At 41.5% G+C, this 20,568-nt stretch overlaps 1 protein-coding gene across 2 annotated transcripts in view; it reads left to right on the forward strand.

The window, feature by feature from the left end:
- LOC5575506 (monocarboxylate transporter 8) overlaps window positions 1-20,568 on the forward strand; it is a 163,957-nt gene that overhangs the window by 101,927 nt on the left and 41,462 nt on the right. For both annotated transcript variants that reach the window (XM_021847031.1, XM_021847032.1), the window contains exon 7: window positions 10,137-10,296. In XM_021847031.1, the coding sequence (XP_021702723.1) occupies window positions 10,137-10,296 (160 nt within the window). The remainder of the gene's footprint in view (window positions 1-10,136; window positions 10,297-20,568) is intronic.

Raw genomic sequence — 20,568 nt, forward strand, 5'->3', positions numbered from 1 at the left:
TTCCTTGGAAGGTATGTTTTGTTTGACGAACATAACGACAGAAAAGAAGTCAAACACGTAAGCTGCTTAGCGAAATTTTGCATTCGAATGAAACACAATCTCATGAAATAAATTGATAAATTGATGAATCACATTCATGTCATCAGGGAACCTACTGGCTGAGAATTTGATTTCTTATTTTGATGTACACACATCTGAATGCCATTGCTTTAAGTCCATTTGAATTGCCTTTTCCAAATAAAAACCTCAATTAAACTTTCATCAGGCCTGAAACGGAATGTAATAAATCTCTGTGAGACACGTAAAGTCAAATTTATGGTTCTGGGAACTTACCACTCGCAAACATGGCCACAGGACAGATTGTCAGGTCAGCTGAAATTGAATCATTTCCTCGGCAAGCTTCCATTCTCCCAGCAGATAATCTATTCCCCTTCTTCATCAGATGTCTATGGTTCATCCAACAGCTTATGTTTTGAGGCAGGATCTGTGACAAAAACTACCGGACAATTTCACTCGAAGATAACCACAGCTACAAAGGCGTATACAGACAGGGGTGTAAAGTATCACTGGTTCCGCTGGTGAACCATTGGAATATATTGATTCATGGTAATCAGTAAACCATGTACCGTCAAATTACCATGACTGTAACACATCGTCATCATGTACTATTTTTGGGACGGGGAGTAGTATATTAACGGCCTTCTTTATCCGAGTGGTTAGAGTCCGCGGCTACAAAGCAAAGCCATGCTGAAAGTGTCTGGGTTCGATTCCCGGTCAGTCCAGGATCTTTTCGTAATGGAATTTTCCTTGACTTCCCTTAGCACAGAGTATCATCGTAGTTTGCCACAAGATATATGAATGCGAAAAATTTGGCAAAGATAATACCCCCTGTTGATAACTGTGGAAGTGCCCATATCCCAGTGAAGACGTAATACCAAGAAGAAGAAAAAGAAGAAGAAGAATAAGGAGTATTTAACGCAAAATACATAGGTATCTGCGACACTATTATATCATATTTACAGTGGCTCAATTTCATTTTCGTACGGGGCACTGTTTTCATATCAAGTTGGTATAAAACTATTAAATGGTGCATGGACTTCCATATACTTTATCAATAATGAAGGTTATAGGTGTCATCTATTGTTTGGCAATGACAAACTGTATTCATCTGCTTAAATCTTTGGAATAATGGAAAAGTATTGAGATTGTGTCTATAATTAACCCAATTCCATATTCGTACACCTAACAAAAAAGAGATACACAGCATTCAAAACTAATTTTTAATGGACTAGATGACTACATAAGCTCTTCGTTGTGTTGTTCAGATGCAGTAGAATACATTTGGAAAATTTATAAACGGATATATTTGAAACTTAAGTAAATTTAAGAAAAATACCAGTTTTCCCATCTTTTTTGCTAAAATATTCGGTAAGTCGAACAATAAATTCCATTTTTTCATCATCACTTCCTTAAGAATGATAATTGCGAATATTGCACAAGTTTCAAAAAATTATAATCAGTTTTAGAGTAGCTAAGAGTGGATATCGACAAATTATACTATTGAATCTTAGGTAATATAATATTTATAACAAATCCAAAACCAAAAATTTTAGTCAATTTCTTTATGTTTGGCTCCTAAATGTATATACATAATCCATAGTTAATGTTCCTATCAAAACATTGCGTAATTATCATTTTTAATTTACATTTTACTACCAAACATGATTATAGAGATTTATAGAATAAATATTATTGCCATAACCGCAACACAAACGTGTTTTTAAAATGATGAAAACAACAGGATATATTCTATTAAAAAGTGTATCAATGCTTTCTGCTCATTCAAGTTATTTTGTATTTTTCTTATAATATCAATAAATTGCAAAATAGGGTGCTATTTTGAATATAATTTAAATATTATTTCAAAGATAATTGAATATTACGATGACATCAATTATGTGGAGGTATGTACAGCGTAGTTTAGGGTACTTTATTGTAAAACGAAGTTCGTAGTTCAAATTATTTTTACAGACAAATTCGAAATTAACACTTACCTGTTGTTTAGAATGAAAATTTGGTTTACATTGATTAAAAATATCATTTTAGAAGAGTTTTGAACTTATGGCACAACTATTTTCTGAACTCAAAAGGGATAAAAACTGTTTATGATTTCTGTAAAGTGTATATATTTCAACTAAATTTCTATCAGAGCTTACGAGTATAATCTATAGATTGGATCCAATGACAAAAATAAACGTAATTGTTCGAAATATTGGATTTTATAGTAAAAATCATTGGAAAACTGGCATTTCTCATAATTTTACCTAAATTTATATATGTCCACTAATAAATTGTCCAAATGTATTTCACTACATCTGAACATCATAATAAAGCACTTCAGTAATCAAATAGAGCTTCTAAATTTAGTTTTGAACGTTGTGCGTTTGAATTTTGGTAGGTGTACGAATATGGAATTGGGTGAATTTTAGACATCAATTCAATACTTTTCTATTAATCCAAAGATGAATGTAAATGGAAACATATTGTGATTGGCAAACAATAGATGACACCTATTACCTTCAATGTGGATAAAGTATTTGTAGCTCAATACTTCATTTAATAATTTTTTACTAACTTGATGTGGAATCAGTATCCTGTACGAATATGAAATTGGGCCACTGTAGCTGAAAAAGGTTTTTTGCCCATTAAACATAAATTAGAAAAAAGAGTGTTTAGAGACATCCACCATGCCATACCGGTGCAATTCGAAAATATTCAACACATGCTCTCAACTGCTGCACACCGTGTTTAGTTTTGATACTGGTTGTGTTCTCAGGACCAAATCACGTTCCGTTTACATGCCACTCCTGTTTTGAGCTTGGATTTTTGTTTACCGATAAACGAAAACCGAAACCAGATCAGAGATTCGTGTGCACCAAACATGGTTGTGTTTCGGTGATTTTTAGTGGTCTTAATTTTTTTTATATGAGTGCGGTTTCAGAATACAAGATCAACAAGTATTTTTGGAATGGGGAAGAAGTCTAAAGGCCGAAAATTAATATTTAAAAATTCAAAATGGCAGAAACATGCAATATTTTTGGTAAGGGGTCTAGAGGCCAAACATGATGATTTGAAAATTCAAGATGGCGGGCCAAAATTCAAAACTGTTTCTTGATGGTGTAGCTTCTAAAATCATGCAATATGAGTATTTTTTGTTTTGAGGAAGGATGTCGACGCCGATTGAGACATACGCTGATCAACGTTACGCCGCAGGTTTTGGAGTTTTTCGGCGATAAATATTCCAGCTCAAAAAAATTCTGAAATATTTAAGAAATACCCTGTCACATTGGCACTTCTACAAAAAATCATACATAAATGCGTCAAATATTTCTTTAGGAAACTATCAAGTGAATCATGAATTCTTCTACGGATTCCATCGAAAATGAGAAATCTTATGAGAATACTTTCTAGAGTTTCTTCAGGAATTAATTGTCTGTACATGTGGATTTATTCAGAAATGATTCCATGGATTCCACCAGCATTTTTTTCAAAGATTAAATTCTTCTGAGATTCCTTGAGGAAATTCTTAAGGTTGTTTTTCCAGCGGTTTTCCCAAGATTTCCTTAATCGTTTGCTCCAAAAAAAAAAATGTAAGTATTTGTAGAGGAATTTCTGCAGAAGCTATACCAAGCATTCTTCTATGAATTTCTCCGAAACTTTTTCCAGAAAATGCTTGCTCCGGTACTTTTTTATCAATTCTTTCAACGGTTTCTGCATGAATTGCTCTAAAAATATTTTGTGGAATTCCTCAGACGCATTCTCTAGGAATTCAAAGATTTTTAAGTACTCCACTGCGAATTGTTCAACGAATGTGGAATTGCTTTAGTTTTTTTTTCGGGAATAATGCATATTAATTTTTTTGGAATCATCATTAGTGGATTGTTATTGTTATTCCTTCGTGAATTCTTGCGACAATTTTTTACGAAACATTCAAAAAATTATTTCTGGAATTGACCTTTGCAGTTCAAAAAAGAGAAAAAAAAATGCCTTTCTATTTCCAAAAATACTCCAGGGATTTCTTTTCCAGGGTATCTTTAGGGTTTTCTGCTTCTCTAGGTTTTATTCCATACGTGCCTCTAGAGGTTCATCTAGAAATCATTCAAAGAATTCATCTTGCGATTCCTTCAGAAATTTATTCAGTAATTATGCCAAGGGATATTTTTTTTTAACGAGCGATTTATTCAACGTTTACTTCAAAACTTGATACTTGAATTTTTTTCAAGAAAGTTCTATTATAGCTTTGGTTGGTAAATGGCGTACCATTGGTACCTCGCGTACCTAAAGCAATAAAATAGACCCCTCTGTGCGGTCCTTAGCATCTTGCCAAGCAACTCCTATCCCTACCTTCTCGCGGTACATGGTACTGCTACGAGTCTGTTCCCCATGTCAGGGGCGGCTGATCTTCGTCCGAGTGACAGAGAAGGACTAAGTTAAACTGCGCACTATGGACTTCCGAACATTTAGGGGGAATGGTCCTCCGGAAATCTAGGGTGTTGGTGTCAGGCCCTGCATGCCAGCCGTAAAAACATCAAGCAACGAATAATCAACGAGAGAATACGAACCGGGACAATCGGCGAAGACCACAGCGACGTAAAGGGACTAGCAATTGGAAGCTTGGTACGTGGAACTGTGAATCTCTCATTTTTCTTCGGAAGCCCTCGCATACTCGTCGACGTGCTGAAGGACCGCGGATTCGACAACGCAGCGTTGCAGCAAGTGTGTTGGAAGGGATAAATAGTGCGAACGTTTAGAGTTAACCATATCATCTACCAGAGCTGCGGCAACAGACACGAGCTGGGAGCAGCTTTTATAGTGATTGGTGATATGCAGAGGCGCGTGATCGGGTGGTGGCCGATCAATAAGAGAATGTGCAAGTTGAGGCTCAAAGGCCGATTCTTCAACTTCAGCATAATAAACGTGCACAGCCCTCACTCCGGAAGCACTGATGATGATAAAGACGCTTTTTACGCGCAGCTCGAACGCAAGTACGACAGCTGCCCAAGCCATGATGTCAAAATCATCATAGGAGATTTAAACGCTCAGGTTGGCCAGGAGAAGGAGTTCAAACTGACGATTGGAAAGCTCAGCGCCCACCGGCTGACGAACGCGGCTTACGACTAATTGATTTCGCCACCTCCAAGAATATGGCCATTCGTAGCACCTACTTCCAGCTCAGCCTGCCATACCGATACACCTGAAGATCACCACAGCAGACAAAATCACAAATCGATCACGTTCTGATTGATGGACGGCACTTCTCCGACATTATCGACGTCAGGACCTGTTGTGGCGCTAACATTGACTCTGACCTGCACCCAAAACTCTCCGTCATTAACAACGAACGGTACAGACAGACGCCCCGATATGACCTAGACAGGCTCAAGCAACCGGATGCCGTAGCGGCATACGCGCAGCATTACCGGAAGAAGGTGAGCTGGATGAAGAATGAGGACTGCTGGAGAACAGTGAAGGCAGCCATCAACGATGTAGCAGAGAGCAACGTCGGGTACGTGGGACGGAGTCGACGGAACGATTGGTTCGATGAGGAATGTAGGCAGACCCGCCTCTTTCGGGAGAAAAAACGCCGCCTGGAGGAGACGGAGTGCGAGGAGATGGAACAGCTGTGCCGGTCTCAAAAAACACGTAAGTTCTATCAGAAACCCAACGCATCTCGCAACGGCTTCGGGCCGCGAGCCGAGATGTGCAGGGATAAGGATGAGAGCATTTTGACGGACGAACGTGAGGTGATCGAAAAGTGAAAGCAGCACTTCGACGAACACCTGAATGGCACTGAAAGCACAGGTAATGAAGAACGGGACCAGTGAAGCGTATAATACATTTTTGATGCTATTGTCGCATTGCTGTTACATTCACATGCAAGAGGTTTCAAAACATTCATTTGTGACATTCAGGTTGCTACTGATACATTCTTACTGCAGCCATGAATGTATTACCTGACATGGATAAGAGTAGCGTGCAATTCTTTTCAGCCTCCCATGAACGCTATGCTGTTGTGGATGACGGGAATACGAAATGAATGTAAAAAACAATCACGACGCAGCTGCGATCGTAGCGACAACTCTTCATTCGTTCGCTTCTGATCCAAATTGCCACTTCAACACAGCTTCGTTTTCACTGCTGCACAATGGACCAATGCACGAGTATACTATTTGACGTTTGAGCGGCCCCGTGTTTTTTACGTGACCATGGCAACGAGTGAATTCGGCACCGCTCAAACGTTGAATTAGTGAACTCGTGCATTGGTCTATGGACCTTTGCACGAGTTCACTAATTTGACATTTGGCCGGTGCCGTATTCACTAGCTACCATGGTAACGCTCAAACTTCAACGACTGAACTCGTGCATTGGTCCATTGGAGGAGAGGGCGTTCATTGAAAGCAACAAAAAAGTGGCACAAACGGAGCACCAGGGTTTTTTTAGGTTTGCTTCTACCCTCTTTATTCGTAGGTTTCTGCTTCGAGCCGTTCTCGCACAAGGTGCTGTCCATAAACAACGTGGTCATCCATGGGGGGAGAAGGGCGGGGGTAGTTTGTTTGACCAAAGATCACGATCGGCACATTTTTTTTGTATAGACGAAAAACCGACCGACGAAGGAAGAGGAGTCTAAAATAGAAAAATAACCCGTGAGTTATGGACAGCCCTCAAGCTGGTGCGGCTGATTGATACAAGAATGAAAAGAAAAACATATTTCAAACGGTGCACATTGTTAGTGGCACATTATGATAATACAGATTAACGTCTACTACAGTAATTCATTACAACCATGATACATTTATTGCTGACCAAAAAATAGTCACAGTCGCGCATGACTTTTATTTTTAGTATCACATGAAAGTTTTTGTTGCATGAAAGTCATGGTAGTCTATGTGTGATTGTCACGCTCACTACAGTTTTTGACGGTACATTTTGGTTCACTGAACGGGACAACGGAGGAAATGCCTTCGCTAGTACTGCGGATAATGGAAACTAACCAGCCCCAACTTTGAGGGAGGTTAAGGATGTCATTCATCAGCTCAAGAACAATAAAGCTGCTGGTAAGGATGGTATCGGAGCTGAACTCATAAAGATGGGCTCGGAGAGGCTGGCCATTTGTTTGCACCGGCTGATAGGCACAATCTGGGAAACAGAACAGCTACCGGAGGAGTGGAAGGAAGGGGTTATATGCCCCATCTACAAGAATGGCGATAAGTTAGATTGTGAGAACTTACGAGCGATCACCATTCTAAATGCGGCCTACAAAGTATTATCCCAGATCATCTTCCGTCATCTGTTACCTGTGCTATACGAGTTCGTGGGAAGTTATCAAGCCGGCTTCGTTGACGGCCGATCGACAATGGACCAGATCTTTACTGTACGGCAAATCCTCCAAAAATGTCGTGAATACCAGGTCCCTACGCATCACCTTTTCATCGATTTCAAGGCGGCATACGATAGTGTCGACCGCGTAGAGCTATGGAAAATCATAGACGAGAACAGCTTTCCCGGGAAGTTCACGAGACTGATAAGAGCGACGATGGAAGGCGTGCAAAATTGTGTGAAAGTTTCAGGCGAACATTCCAGTTCGTTTGGATCCCGCCATGGACTACGACAAGGTGATGGACTTTCATGCCTGTTCTTCAATATTGCGCTAGAAGGTGGTACTTATTCAGAGAGCCGGGCTTAACGTCGGGGTACGATTTTTACAAGATTCCATCAATTTGTTTGCTTCGCGGATGATATGGACATTTTCGGCCGAACATTTGAAAAGGTGGCAGACCTGTACAACCACCTGAAACGCGAGGCAGCAAAAGTTGGACTGGTGGTGAATGCGACCAAAACAATGTACATAGCTGGTGGGGCCGAGCCCGACAGGGCTTGCCTAGGTAGCAGTGTTACGATAGACGGGGATACGTTCGAGATGGTTGACGAGTTCGTCTACCTTGGATGCCTGCTGACGGCTGACAATAACGTTAGCCGTGAAATACGGAGGCGCATCATCAGTGGAAGTCGGGTCTACTATGGCCTCCAGAAGAAGCTGCGGTCAAAAAAGATTCATGTCCGCACCAAATGTACCATGTACAAAACGCTCATAAGGCCGGTAGTCCTCTACGGGCATAAAACGTGGGCGATGCCCGAGGAGGACCTGCAAGCACTTGGAGTCTTCGAACGTCGGGTGCTTAGGACGATCTTTGGCGGTGTGCAGGAAAATGGTGTGTGGCGGCAAAGGATGAACCACGAGCTCGCCCAACTCTACGGCGAATCCAGTATCCAGAAGGTGGCCAAAGCTGGAAGGATACGATGGGCAGGGCATGTTGCAAGAATGTCGGACAGCAACCCTGCAAAGATGGTGTTCGCGTCGGATACGGTTGATACAAGAAGGCGTGGAGCGCAGCGAGCAAGGTGGGCGGATCAAGTGCGTATCGATTTGGCAAGCGTGGGTCAGAACCGAGGATGGAGAGATGCGGCCACGAACCAAGTATTGTGGCGTGAAATTAGCAGTGTCTGTTGAAGAAGAACATAATTAAAAAAAACTTAAGTATATCCGTGAGGTTTAGAAATAAAATTTCGAAGAAAAACGTCGAATGTTAATATATAGCAGGGACAAAACGTTCAAAGCAGTCAATTTTCAATAGTCGTTTGGAATTGTTTTCCAAATTTATTTATATTTTTACATGGTGTGAGAATAAAATTTAACATGCTTAAAGTTATGGCATTCGACCTTTCGTATTTCAACATTTTGTCCAAAAACCAATCCATATACTGTGCAGATATATATTTCCAGAGTAAACATCCCCACCACCCTTCGGTTTATCCCTTGCACCGCCTGTGACCTAGGTCGATTCCCACCTGAGAAGGCTCCAGCTCTCGTAACCCTTGTTTTGTTTTATTATCCCAGAATTGATATTCAGCTATCTACCGCCTGGTCAAGAAAGCAAGGACCGAACAGCCGGCAATAAACGAAAGCAAGTGTACCGAATCTATTGCATGCACCTTGTGCCATAAAAGCTTAACTGTCTCATGGAACAGAAGAGGTTGAGAATATGCCATTAAAAGTTTGGCAATCCATGCAAATGTTCATATTATTCTATTTTAATTTCAATACGTAATTTTAAACCATAAATATTTAATTGAATATTTTAAACATATTTTAATCCATGTGTAAATGACCATAACTTTCATAAACAACTTCTCACTTTTGCATTGTTTTGGTGGCTATCGTGGCCAGTAATTATGGTAAATATATGACAGTAACACCATATTGATTTCCATTTGCAATTAATAAACTAATGTTGTTGTTCATTACTTCGGTGATGTTAATTTAAATCTCAACGTAACATTTTTGATTTTTTTTTTGTTATATGTGTACAACTCAGAAGAAAAACAATTTTTATTTTATAAGAACACTTACGCCACTTGTGTCATCATTGCTGCTCGCAATATCCATAATAACACGATTAACCCAGTTGTGCTCTGTCGTATGGCATGTTGCAAGCCATGAATTTTCCCAGACAAAAATCAGTTTCCAGCTTACATCGAATTCTACATTTCTGAGTCTTGGTTTGGGGAACAATGCTGTGTTCTGGCACGAACCAGGTTCAAGCAATAAATGCGAAACATCTGTTCAAAATTGATAAATTTTCTCGGGCTGCCGACATTGGGAAAACATGAACTGGGAGAATGAAAAACTTGAAACACAACCATCAATCATTCACACGATTAGTCCTTCAACCCTGTCTCCGGTGGGGCGAATACCTACCCGAGGATGACAACGACTCCAAAACAGCCAATATTTAACGAAGCGTTTCTTTTGTAGGGTAGATGTTCCTATTTTGGCAATAGTGTATAACAGCTAATATTCACAGAAGTGATGAAACTATTTGTTATTGATTATCATTCATACTGTTGACAAATTGCCTCCATAATTGGTACACGTACCCTAGATATATATAGTTCAAAGCCAATTTCTTACAGTAAGTATTCTTGTGTTCTGCTTTCTTCGCATGTTTCTCCATCATTACCTACCTGGCTCGGAAAACAACCTTCTCTGCTGCTCCACCACCCTACATGGAATCCAGGAGTGATAGTCGGCGTTGGGGCTGCCATGGTTCGTGAATCGGCAGCCGTGATGCTGGGACACTACTTCAAACGGCGGAGACAATTTGTCGAGATGATTACGATGTCGGGCGAAGGTGTCGGCGTGGCGCTGTTTTCTGTGATACTGAAGGAAGGCGTAGGGTAAGTATCGACGGTTCACGGGAATATATGCATGCTGATATCGGGGTCACTGTTTTCGGTTCTAGAGTAAAGTAGAAATGGGTTTGAATGAAAAGTCTGTATCGTTTACCAGTGAATGGAACAAACTTTTCTAGTAAATTATTCAGAAGGTTAATTTCAAGACTAATCGCCCCCTTAACTTTAATGTTACACAAATTTGCGAAATTTCCACTATATGGTCAACATTTTCTGGTCCTTACGATCTCTTGAAGTTTCAATAAACGGTTCTTCTCAGAAACATCTAATCCTTGTTGGAAGATTATTGAGAAATGTCAATTTACGGTATCAGAAATAAAATGTTGTTTTAAATTTAATATTGACTGCTCAACTTTTAAGTCTCATTTTTCCCTTACCAATTTTTATCTTGAGGTTCATCCTCGTTCCAGAAGAGTTCGGTGGATACTTTTTTACTTAACATCTGATTTGTTTTTTCTATTGTACATTGCTTCATAACGTACTATGTTAGATTTTAGTAACCGTAAAACTCGTGATTTGGTCGAGGTTAGGGAAAACAATTTTATTTGTATGAGGATGAGATTAAAGAGTTTGTAATATAATATTTTGCACGAAGTAGCGGTATGATGCTGTTTGTCAATCAATCTACACATGTAGCTGTGACCTGTAATAATTAAACAAAAACTAGAGGGAGAAACTAGGGGGGAAATGAGGTGGACAAGCAAAACGAAGGAAAATTTTTTTTCAGAAACTCATGTCTTCTCATTGGACATTAGGGGACACAAAAATCTTGACTCGTATCCAACCCCCTTAAACCATGGTCTATTCGACACCCGTGGGAGAATAGGGTCCTAAAATTTTTAATGAAATCATGTTTTTATTTAATAACACGAAGGTGCATTAGTAGGGGTTCTTGCAATTACTTTAGCCATTTTCCCGCATAAAGGCTATATCATATTTAGACTTTAATTTCAAAATTGGATCCACATATGAACCTTGACACTTTTGATCATGTTTGACGTCCACAGGGGTTTTAGTTTTAACATTGGTGTTGTTCCTATCTGTCATTTTGGAAAGCAAAAAAAAATCACAATTTGAGCCTCAAAATAATGGTTACATCATATTAAAAAAGAACATTCAATGTTTGAAAGAAAGGTAAATTTCTGCTAAATTTATCAAAATTTTCAGTGTAAAAATTTATTTCAATAGCTCAATTCAAAAGAAGAATTAATATTTGAAAGAAAATAAGTTTCTGGATAAATAATAAAACACTATTGGCAATAACTTTGCTAATTGCTTTAATTTATTCAGGTACATATGCTCGTGGAATAAAGTGTCATTTTTGTATCAATCAACTACAAAATAAGCCTGATGTCGTCAGAGGAATTCAATAGAAGCGTAAAAATGAATGACATTTTAAGATATTCTTGATTTCAAACTCATTATGCCAAACTAATATTTTGCCAAACGACCATTATGTCAAACGACTTTATGCAAAATTACTATCATGCCAAAAAACTTCATACCGAATGACCATTATGCCAAACGACTGTATGCCAAACGGCTCTATACCAAACGACTTTATGCTAAATGACCTAACACCGTTTCAAGTGTGGATCCTGGGATTGTGGTGTGGATAGTAGGACTTCAGTGTGAACCCTGGGATTGTAGTGGATCGCAAAATTTCAGTGTCGATCCTGGGAATCCAGAGTGGATGTTGGGTTTCCGATGTGGATCCTGGTATTTCAGTGTGGATTCTTTGATTCAAGTGTGGATCCTAGGAATGTAATGTGGATCGTAGCATTTTAGTGTAGATCCTGGTATTTCAAAATGGATTATTTGATTCCAGTGTGGATCTTGGGACATCGTCCGAGTGCCAGAGAAGGACTCTAAGCTAAACTGCGCACTATGGCCCTCCGAACATTTAGGGGGAATGGTCCTCCGGAAATCTAGGGGGTTGGTGTCAGGCCCTGCAAGCCAACCGTAAAAACACATCAGCACAGGAACGTCAACGAGAGAATACGGACCGGAACAATCGGCAAAGACCACAGCGACGAAAATGGACTAGCGATTGGAAACTCGGTACGTGGAACTGCAAATCTCTCAACTTCATTGGAAGTACTCGCATACTCTCCGATGTACTGAAGACCCGCGGTTTCGACATCGTAGCGCTGCAGGAGGTGTGCTGGACAGGAGCATTGGTGCGAACGTTTAGAGGTAATCATACCATCTACCAGAGCTGCGGCAACACACGCGAGCTGGGAACAGCTTTCATAGTGATGGGTGATATGCAAAGGCGCGTGATCGGGTGGTGGCCGATCAATGAACGAATGTGCAAGTTAAGAATCAAAGGCCGATTCTTTAACTTCAGCATAATCAACGTGCATAGCCCACACTCCGGAAGCACTGATGATGACAAGGACGCATTTTACGCGCAGCTCGAACGCGAGTACGACCGCTGCCCAAGCCACGACGTCAAGATCATCATAGGAGATTTGAACGCTCAGGTTGGCCAGGAGGAGGAGTTCAGACCGACGATTGGAAAGTTCAGCGCCCACCGGCTGACGAACGAGAACGGCCTACGACTGATAGATTTTGCCGCCTCCAAGAACATGGCCATTCGTAGCACCTATTTCCAGCACAGCCTCCCGTATCGGTACACCTGGAGATCACCTCAGCAGACAGAATCGCAAATCGACCACGTTTTGATCGATGGACGGCACTTCTCCGACATAACCGACGTCAGAACCTATCGTGGCGCCAACATTGACTCCGACCACTACCTGGTGATGGTGAAACTGCGCCCAAAACTATCCGTCATCAACAATGTACGGTACCGACGCCCGCCCCGGTACAATCTCGAGCGGCTAAAACAACCGGATGTCGCCAATGCGTACGCGCAGCATCTTGAGGCAGCGTTGCCGGATGAGGGCGAGCTCGATAGGGCCCCTCTTGAGGACTGCTGGAGGACAGTCAAAGCAGCCATTAACGACGCTGCCGAAAGCGTTGTCGGATATGTGGAACGGAGCTCAAGAAACGATTGGTTCGACGAGGAGTGCCAGGAGGTTTTAGAGGAGAAGAATGCAGCGCGGGCTGCAATGCTGCAGCATGGTACGCGGCAAAACGTGGAACGATACAGACTGAAGCGGAAACAGCAAACCCGCCTATTCCGGGACAAAAAGCGCCGCCTGGAAGAGGTGGAATGCCAAGAGATGGAGTTGCTGTACCGTTCTCAAGAAACGCGGAAGTTCTATCAGAAGCTCAACACATCCCGCAAAGGCTTCGTGCCGCGAGCTGAGATGTGCCGGGATAAGGATGGGAGCATCTTGACGGACGGACGCGAGGTGATCGAAAGGTGGAAGCAGCACTACGATGAACACCTGAATGGCGCAGAGAACACAGGCACAGAAGGTCAGGACAGCGAAGGCGATGGCTACGTCAGCACAGCGGATAGCGGAAATCAACCATCTCCCACGATGGGGGAAGTTAAGGATGCCATTCAACAGCTCAAGAACAACAAGGCCGCTGGCAAGGATGGTATCGGAGCCGAACTCATCAAGATGGGCCCGGACAGGATGGCCGCTTGTCTGCATCGGCTGATAGTCAGAATCTGGGAAACGGAACAGCTACCGGAGGAGTGGAAGCAAGGCGTTATATGCCCTATCTACAAAAAGGGCGACAAACTGGAGTGTGAAAATTATCGTGCAATCACCATCCTAAACGCCGCCTATAAAGTGCTATCCCAGATTCTCTTCCGTCGTCTATCACCTATAGCAAACGAGTTCGTGGGAAGTTATCAAGCAGGTTTCATCGACGGCCGCTCGACAACGGACCAGATCTTTTCCGTGCGGCAAATCCTCCAGAAATGCCGTGAGTACCAGGTCCCTACGCACCATTTGTTCATCGATTTCAAGGCGGCATACGATAGTATCGACCGCATTGAGCTATGGAAAATCATGGACGAGAACAGCTTTCCCGGGAAGCTCACAAGATTGATCAGAGCAACGATGGACGGTGTGCAAAACTGCGTGAAGATCTCGGGCGAACACTCCAGTTCGTTCGAGTCTCGGCGGGGACTACGACAGGGCGACGGACTTTCGTGCCTGTTGTTCAATATTGCGCTTGAAGGTGTCATGCGGAGAGCCGGACTTAACAGTCGAGGCACGATTTTCACGAGATCCGGACAATTTGTTTGCTTCGCGGACGACATGGATATTATTGGGAGAAAATTTGAAACGGTGGCAGATTTGTTCACCCGCCTGAAACGCGAAGCAACAAGAGTCGGGCTAATGGTGAATGCGTCGAAAACAAAGTACATGCTGGTTGGCGGAACTGAGCGCGACAGGGCCCGCCTAGGAAGCAGTGTTACGATAGACGGGGATACCTTCGAGGTGGTGGACGAGTTCGTCTACCTTGGATCCTTGTTGACGGCTGACAACAATGTTAGTCGGGAAATACGAAGGCGCATCATCAGCGGAAGTCGTGCCTACTATGGGCTCCAGAAGAAACTGCGGTCAAGAAAGATTCACCCCCGCACCAAATGCACGATGTACAAAACGCTCATAAGACCGGTAGTCCTCTATGGGCATGAGGCGTGGACTATGCTCGAGGAGGACTTGCAAGCTCTTGGGGTTTTCGAACGCCGAGTGCTAAGGACGATCTTCGGCGGCGTGCAGGAGAACGGCGTGTGGCGGCGAAGGATGAACCACGAGCTCGCTCAACTCTACGGCGAACCCAGTATCGTGAAGGTAGCTAAAGCTGGAAGGATACGCTGGGCAGGGCATGTTGCAAGAATGCCGGACAACAACCCTGTAAAGATGGTGTTCGCCACGAATCCGGTCGGAACAAGAAGGCGTGGGGCGCAGCGAGCTAGGTGGATGGACCAGGTACACCAGGACCTGGAGAGCGTGGGTCACAGTCGAGGATGGAGAGAAGCGGCCATGAACCGAGGGAATTGGCGAAATATTGTTGGCGAGGCTTTATCAAGATAATTGATGTAAAGCCAAATAAATAAATAAAATAAAATAATGTGGATCTTGGGAATGTAGTGTCCTGAAGTGATCCTGGAATTGTTATGTGGATCACAGAATTTCAGTGTGGAACTTGAGATGCCAATGAGGATTCTAGGGTTCTAGTGTAGATCCTGGATTACAGTATTGATCTTGGGGTGAAGGTCCTGGGATTGTAGTATAGCTTATGTTTGGGGATCTTTGGATACCAGTGGATACTGGAACTGTGATTCGGATTTTAGAGAGGATATTGGAACTGTGATATGGATCGCAAGATGACAGTATTTTTTTTTTTTTTTTTAATTTCTTTATTAGTATCATTCCAAACATTACATTCATTATTTCTTATATCTAGGTGTTCTGTGTTATTAGACAACACTATCATCCTAATTTGGTAAAACAAATCTAAGATTTTATTAACATTTTGTTAACAACATATTACATTTCATTTGCCGTAGCAGTTCAGATTTTTTACAGGTGAGTTGATTTCACCTGCTTATAAGAGAAGATGACAGTCAGGGATTGAATCCTGAGAAAATTGAGAGAATCTCTCACGTATCGCTCTCTGTAACTATCATAACATGCTGCACATTATGAGAGACTGTTTATCGTATACTGCTACAAGTTTGATCAGATTGGGGGGATAGTAGTGCATGATAAAACCCCTCTAAACATGCTCCAAGCCTGGGGGGCACTATTGTTATTGGAAGTTCGTGTATTGTTTATCGTGCCAGTAAAGAAAAACACCTATCCCCAACGGTAAACAAGCGAGAAAAATGGATTTTATCATCGCTCTCTCGATGGGGCTCTCGCTCGCTGCTTCCATTTATCAGACTTGTTACACCTTGCGATACAATGACGATCGTGGACCGCAACAGATGGGATGTTTTTCTTTGCTTGCTTTGATCGTGCTTCATTCTCAAATGAGAGCGAATTCTGCAACGCCTGATGACAGTATAAATCTTGGTATTCCAGTGTGGATCCTTTAGTAACAGTGTAAATCTTAGACTAAAAGTGTTGATATTGTAATATAAGTGTGGATCCTGAGACTGAACATTCTGGTATTTCAGTGTGGATTCTTTGATTGCAGTGTAAATTTTGTGGACAGTGTAGACACAGATTCTTTGATTACAGTGTAAATTCTAGGATTAAAGTTTGGATCTTTGGATTTCAATATAAATTATGGTAATCCAGTGTAGACTCTGGGATTTCGTTGGATTTCAATGAGGATGCTGCGATAGCAATGTGCTACGCAGATTTTGAGCGGATTTCTTAGGGATTCTAGGTTTCTAGAATGGATCTTTATATTCCCGTGTGGATCCTGGTATTCCAGTGTGGATTCTTGAATTCCAGGGTGAATCCTCGTGTTCCAGTGTAAAACCTGGTATTCCAGTGTGGATCCTGGAATTGCAGCGTGGATGCTAGGATTTCAGTGTGGATACTAATATTTAAGTGTGGATCCTAGGATTTCAGTGAGGATCCCAGGAATCAAATGTGGATTTTGGGATTCCAGTGAAGATGTTTGTATTCAAGTATTGGCGCTGGGTTTCCAATGAGGTGTTACAGTATAGATCATGGTATTCCAATATAGATTCTAAGATTGTAGCGTTGATCGTGAAATTCCAGTATGAATTATCGGATCTTAGTGTGGGTTCTAGGATTCCAGTATGGATCCTGATATTTCAGTATGGATACTGGGATTCCGGTGTGGACCCTCGTGTTTCATTGTGAATCCTGGTATTCTAGTGTGAATCCTAGAATTTCAATATTGAACACAAGGATTTCAATGTGGATTCTAAGATTCCAGTGCGGAACCAGGGATTCTAGTGCAGATTCTGTGAATCCTAGGTTTCAGTGTGGATCCAGGGATTCCAGTGTGGATAATGGGATTCCTGTGTTGATCCTATAATTTCAGTATACATCCTAGAAAACCAATATTTCTAGTGCGGATACCGGGGTCTCAGTGTGAATCTTGGTGTATGGATCCTGGTATTCCAGTGTGGATTTTAAGATTGTAGCGCAGATCTTGGGATTCCAGTGTGGATCCTAGAATTCCAGTCTAGCTCTTAGGTACGGATCCTGAGATTTTAATGAAGATACTAAGGTTACAGTGTGAATACTGGGATTCCAGTGGCGATCCTGGGAATCAATTGTGTATTATGAAACTCCAGTGCAGATTCTGTTACTTCATTGTGAATCCTGGTTTCCAATTATAATCCTGGAATTCCAGTGTGGATCCTGAAATTCCAGTATGGATCGTGAGATTCCAGTGTGGCTTCTGGGATTCTAGTGTGCATCCTGAGATTTCAGAGTGGATTTCGGTTTTAAGTGTGGATCCTGAAATTTCAGTAAGGATATTGGGGTTCCGGTGTGGATCTTGAAATTTCGGTGTTACTCCTGAAATTTTTGTGTGGATCCTGGGTTTCCAGTGTGGACTCTGGGATTCCAATGTAGATCTTCGAATTCCAGAGTGGAACTTCGGATTTCAGTATGGATCCTGGAAATCCAGTATGGATTCAGGGATTCCAGTAAGGATTCTGGTATTTCAGTGTGGATGACGGAAATCCAGCGTGGATCTTAGTGTTTCAGTCTGAATCCTAGGATTTCAGTATGGGTCCTAGGATTCTAGTTTAGATATTGGGATTTCAGTGTGGATTATTGAATTTCAGTGTGAATCCTATGACTGTACTGTGGATCGTTATTTGTCAGTGTGGATGTTTGGATTCCAGTGTGGATATTGGTATTCCAGTGTGAACCCTGGTATTCCAGTTTGGATCCTGGAATTGTATCGTGAGTCGTGGAACTCCAGTGTGGAAGCTGATATTTTAGTGAGGATTTTGAGATTCCAGTGTACACCTTAGAATTCCAGTGTGGATCTTGGAATGGCAGGCTGGATCTTGCAATTTCAAAGTGGATCCTGGGATTGGAACATGGATCCTTGATTTCCAAGTTAAATCCCGGGAATCCAGTGTGGATACTAGCATTGCGGTATGAATTCTTGGATTCCAGTATAGGTCCTGGACTTTAAGTATGGGTACTGGATTTCCAGTGTTGATCCTTGGATTTCAGTGTGGATATTAAGTTACCAGTGGAGATTTTGAGTCTCCAGTGTGGATTCTTGGATTCCAGGATGGATCTTTGGATTACGGAATGGTTCCTGAATTCGGAGATTCCAGTGTGGATCCTGAGATTCCAGTGAGGATTCTGGTATTCCAGAGTGGATGCTGTAATTCCAATTGGCGGGGAACGTGCCTCTGGAGCCAGCTTTCTTATACCTGAGCTAAATCGTTTAAAAACATTGGGATTCTTGTGAATGTTCTGTGGGATTCGTCAGGAAATTCTGAGAGCATCCGGTGTGAGTTCGGACGAAACCTGTAAGACCGTTTTCCCATACAAAATGGTCAACTTCAGGGAGCTATATCTCCGCCGTTTTTCAACCATTTTCCTGTGACGAACTACAAATTACCTCATTTTTCGATAACTATTGATAAAGTTGTGTAAAAGTTATTGGATTAAAATTTACAGATAGGTTGAAATTTGACATAAAAAATGCACCAGGACGAAAAATGAGGTATCAGACAAACGATGCGTCGTATCCTTTCGGTGTCTTCAGCTCATTTGGTCCTTATCACTCAAGGAACAAATGCGCTGAAGACACCAAGATGCTACGACACGTAGTTTTTCTGCACATCACTTTGCGTCTTGGTGCATTTTTTATGTCAAAATTCAACCTATCTGTAACTTTTGAATCAAGAGTTTTCACACAATTTTTACATTAGTTTTTGAAAATTGAGAAAATTTGTAGTTCATCACAGAAAAAATGAAAAGAATCGGTTTAGAAACGGCGGAGATATAGCTATCTGAACTTGACCATTTTGTATGGGAAAACGACTTTGGTGCATTTTATATGTCCGATACTGTATGTAGAAAACAATTAAAGCTCATAGGAGAATACTGTGGAAATTATGAAGGAGAAATCATGTAAGAATCCTAGAAGAATCAAGTGAGAATTCTCTGTTAACTTTGTGCGAAATAGTTCGGGAGTTGTGAAAGATTTTGGAAAGATATGGAAATTCCGTAGGGGCTTCCTTAGCCGAATGGTTAGAGTCCGCAGCTACAAAGCAAAGCCATGCTGAAGGTGTCTGGGTTTGATTCCCGGTCGGTCCAGGATCTTTTCTTAATGGAAATTTCCTTGACTTCCCTGGGCATAGAGTATCATCGTACCTGCCACGCGAAAATGGCAACTAAGGCAAAGAAAGCTCTCAGTTAATAACTGTGCAAGTGCTCTTAGAACACTACGCTGAGTAGCCGGCTCTGTCCCAGTGGGGACGTTAATGCCAAGAAGAAGAAGATGGGAATCCCGTGTTGTTCTATGAGCATCCTTGGGAAATTACAATTGAAATACTATGCAAACATGGTTGTTATACTTTGAGAATCTTGAGGGAATCATGAGAGATTCCTATTGAAATTCTGTGGGACACCTTCAAGAGTCCTGTGAGAACAATATGGAAATGAACTGAATGAACCTACCGAACCCTCAGTGTTTTTTTTTAATGCAAAATATCATCATATTCGTGAAAATTTCATAAGTATGTATATGTATTCTTAAAACTTGTTACATTGTTCTCATTATTCTAATATTACATTGTTGTAAAAGTAGTGGTCCAATGTCACCTCAAACAATGGTATGTCATTTGTTTAAAAGTTTTTTTACATTGATTATTTTAATTATTCTTGAATATCTTTCTGGGAAATGTCTTTTCGGGAAATGGTGTTGAATCGATAGAGCAATATTTTCAGTCGTACACCGTAGGGAACTAAGATTGGTTCCGAGGCTCTTATTGGCCAGGGCGAAGTCTTTGGTCAAAGGGACCGCCAACAATCGATTAAACAGGCTTTTCGCGAGCTGTAATGGTCCAAACCCGTTACCCGTACGTAAAAATTTCAAAATGTGAACTTTCACGTGAACAGGAAACCAAAGTTACTGTATTCGAGGATTGACAGAATATTTTCCGAAGCCAAGAGAAATCGAGGAAATTACCAATCTGAAAAGGCACTCGAACGGGATACGAACTCATCACTCTAAAAAAAATCATGCGAATTTCAAAAACCTTACGCATTATAATTTTTTCTAAAAGAACTCTAATTTAAAGCGAAGGCTTGAAATCGTACCTGCAATCAATAGAGCGGTGTGGAAAGAAATCAATATTTTCAACTGCCCAACATAAATTGTCCTTAAGTAACTTTAAAAAGGATTGAGTCCCTCACA

Source organism: Aedes aegypti, chromosome 2, assembly GCF_002204515.2.
Source record: "Aedes aegypti strain LVP_AGWG chromosome 2, AaegL5.0 Primary Assembly, whole genome shotgun sequence".
NCBI classification, from domain to species: Eukaryota; Metazoa; Arthropoda; class Insecta; order Diptera; family Culicidae; genus Aedes; species Aedes aegypti.